Below are 1,925 nucleotides of genomic sequence, written 5' to 3'. Positions count from 1 at the left end.
CCACAGCCAGGAACAACCACCTCTGCCTGTAGCAACAGGTCTGGGTCACACCAATGGGTGAGTTGGTTTGTGGGTTTAGGGTAAAACCCTCGGAATCCAGTTGTTAAAGGGAAACAACCCCCCTCCCAAAGTAATTTCTGAGGTCAAAAAGAGACTTCCAAGGGGAAGACGGTGGGAATAATATAGGAGACTCCTGGTTTGGCCCCCAAAGAGGCCCTTTTTGGGGTCTGAGAGGTTGTAGCAAGGCCTCACCTCCTCTGTGTCAGGATGTGCTTCAGGATCCGCGTGAACCGGTCCGAGATGCCGGAGGAGCTGTAAAACCATTCAGGAAAGGGTGGGAAAGGCCAAAGAACAGACTGTGAGTAACGAGACACGAGGCCATTTACAACTAGGAGCTGCTGCGCCGGGCACGAGGCTCTGCCTCCACGTCACCGAGCAGCAACACACCCGGATGCTGCGGATCTGGGGCTGGATCCACGCGCCAGCAGGAGATTCCCGAATCCCGGCTTCCGGCCAGCACCCACCTGCTGATCTCCTCGGCTCCCATGTGGAAGAGCAGGTCGGTGGAGGTGAGGCCCAGCACGACACCGTCCAGCTCCAGGGTGCAGGGGTCCGACACGAAGTGCACACGCTGCGGAGAGGGGATGGGCTGCGGCTGAACCCACCCAAACCTGCGTGCCTGGGCACGGTGCCCAGTCCTAAACCTGCCCCAAAGCAGTCTGAAACCTGCCCTGAACCAGTCCTAAACCTGCCCTGATCCAGTCCTAAACCTGCCCTAACCAGTGTTAAACTAGTCCTAAAACTGCCCTAAACCAGTCCTAAACCTGCCCCAAAGCAGTCTGAAACCTGCCCTGAACCAGTCCTAAACCTGCCCTGATCCAGTCCTAAACCTGCCCTAACCAGTGTTAAACTAGTCCTAAAACTGCCCTAAACCAGTCCTAAACTTGCCCTGAACCAGTCCTAAACCTGCCATAAACCACCCCAAAACTGCCATAAACCACTCCTGAAGCACCCAAACTAGCCCATAACCAGTCTTAAAACACCCAAACCTGCCCCAAACCAGTTCTGAAACGCCCCAAACCTGCCCTAAACCACCCCAAGCCAGTCCTAAGCCATCCAAGCCTGCCCTAAACCAGTCCTAAACCACCCAAACCTGCCCTAAACTAGTCCTAAACCACCCCAAACCTGCTCTACAGCACCACAAACATGCTGAGCTTTCCTTACAATACTCTAAACCAGACCTAAACCACTCCAAACCCAGCCTAAACCACCCCAAACCTGCCTTTAAATGCTGTAATCATGCTGAGCTTTCAACACCCTTAAAATAGTCTTAAAATGCCCCAAACCTGACCTAAAACATCACAATCACATGAAACTTTCTCTAAACACCCCAAACCCCATCCTAAAATGCCCCAAATCTGCCACAAAATGCCCCAAACCCACCCCAATCCCTCTGAGCTTTCCTTAAACATCCCCAAACCAATCTCAAAACACTCCAAACACATTCCAAAATACCCCAAACCTGCCCTAAAACGCTGCCATCCCACTCAGTCTTCCTTAAACACTCTTAAATCAGTCCTAAACCACCCCAAATTTACCCTAACCCCCCCTGAAACAGCCAAATACCCCCCAAACCCACCCAGCAGCACGGCTGGATTCCCAGCAGGAGCAACAAAAGCTGCTCCCTTGGGATAAATGGAGTTAAATCAGGGAATTTTAAGCCAAAACAGGCTGGGGAAGGCAGGTTTCCTGGAGCTCCATTCCCTGTTTGCCAGGTTTCCACTCCCAAATCCCTTCTCCCTCAGGAAATCAGGATTTGGCTCCCAAAGGGAATACTTTGGGGGCAAGAAATCACTGCCCGGTGGAAAACACCAGCGGGAAACTCAACGAAAAGAGGGATTTAACCCCAAACTTCAGCAGGCTTG

At 52.4% G+C, this 1,925-nt stretch overlaps 1 protein-coding gene across 1 annotated transcript in view; it reads right to left on the bottom strand.

Moving 5' to 3' along the window:
• POLA2 (polymerase (DNA directed), alpha 2, accessory subunit) overlaps positions 1–1,925 on the bottom strand; it is a gene marked incomplete at its 5' end in the record, with an annotated part of 7,689 nt that overhangs the window by 760 nt on the left and 5,004 nt on the right. Inside the window, 2 exons of the mRNA XM_010016994.1 lie at positions 253–312; positions 525–631. Of these exons, the coding sequence (XP_010015296.1) occupies positions 253–312; positions 525–631 (167 nt within the window). The remainder of the gene's footprint in view (positions 1–252; positions 313–524; positions 632–1,925) is intronic.

This window comes from Nestor notabilis, unplaced genomic scaffold (assembly GCF_000696875.1).
Source record: "Nestor notabilis isolate BGI_N333 unplaced genomic scaffold, ASM69687v1 scaffold25850, whole genome shotgun sequence".
In the NCBI taxonomy this organism is placed as follows: Eukaryota; Metazoa; Chordata; class Aves; order Psittaciformes; family Psittacidae; genus Nestor; species Nestor notabilis.
The sequence above is the reverse complement of the archived record's forward strand: the minus strand, read 5'-3'. Positions and strand labels throughout refer to the sequence as shown.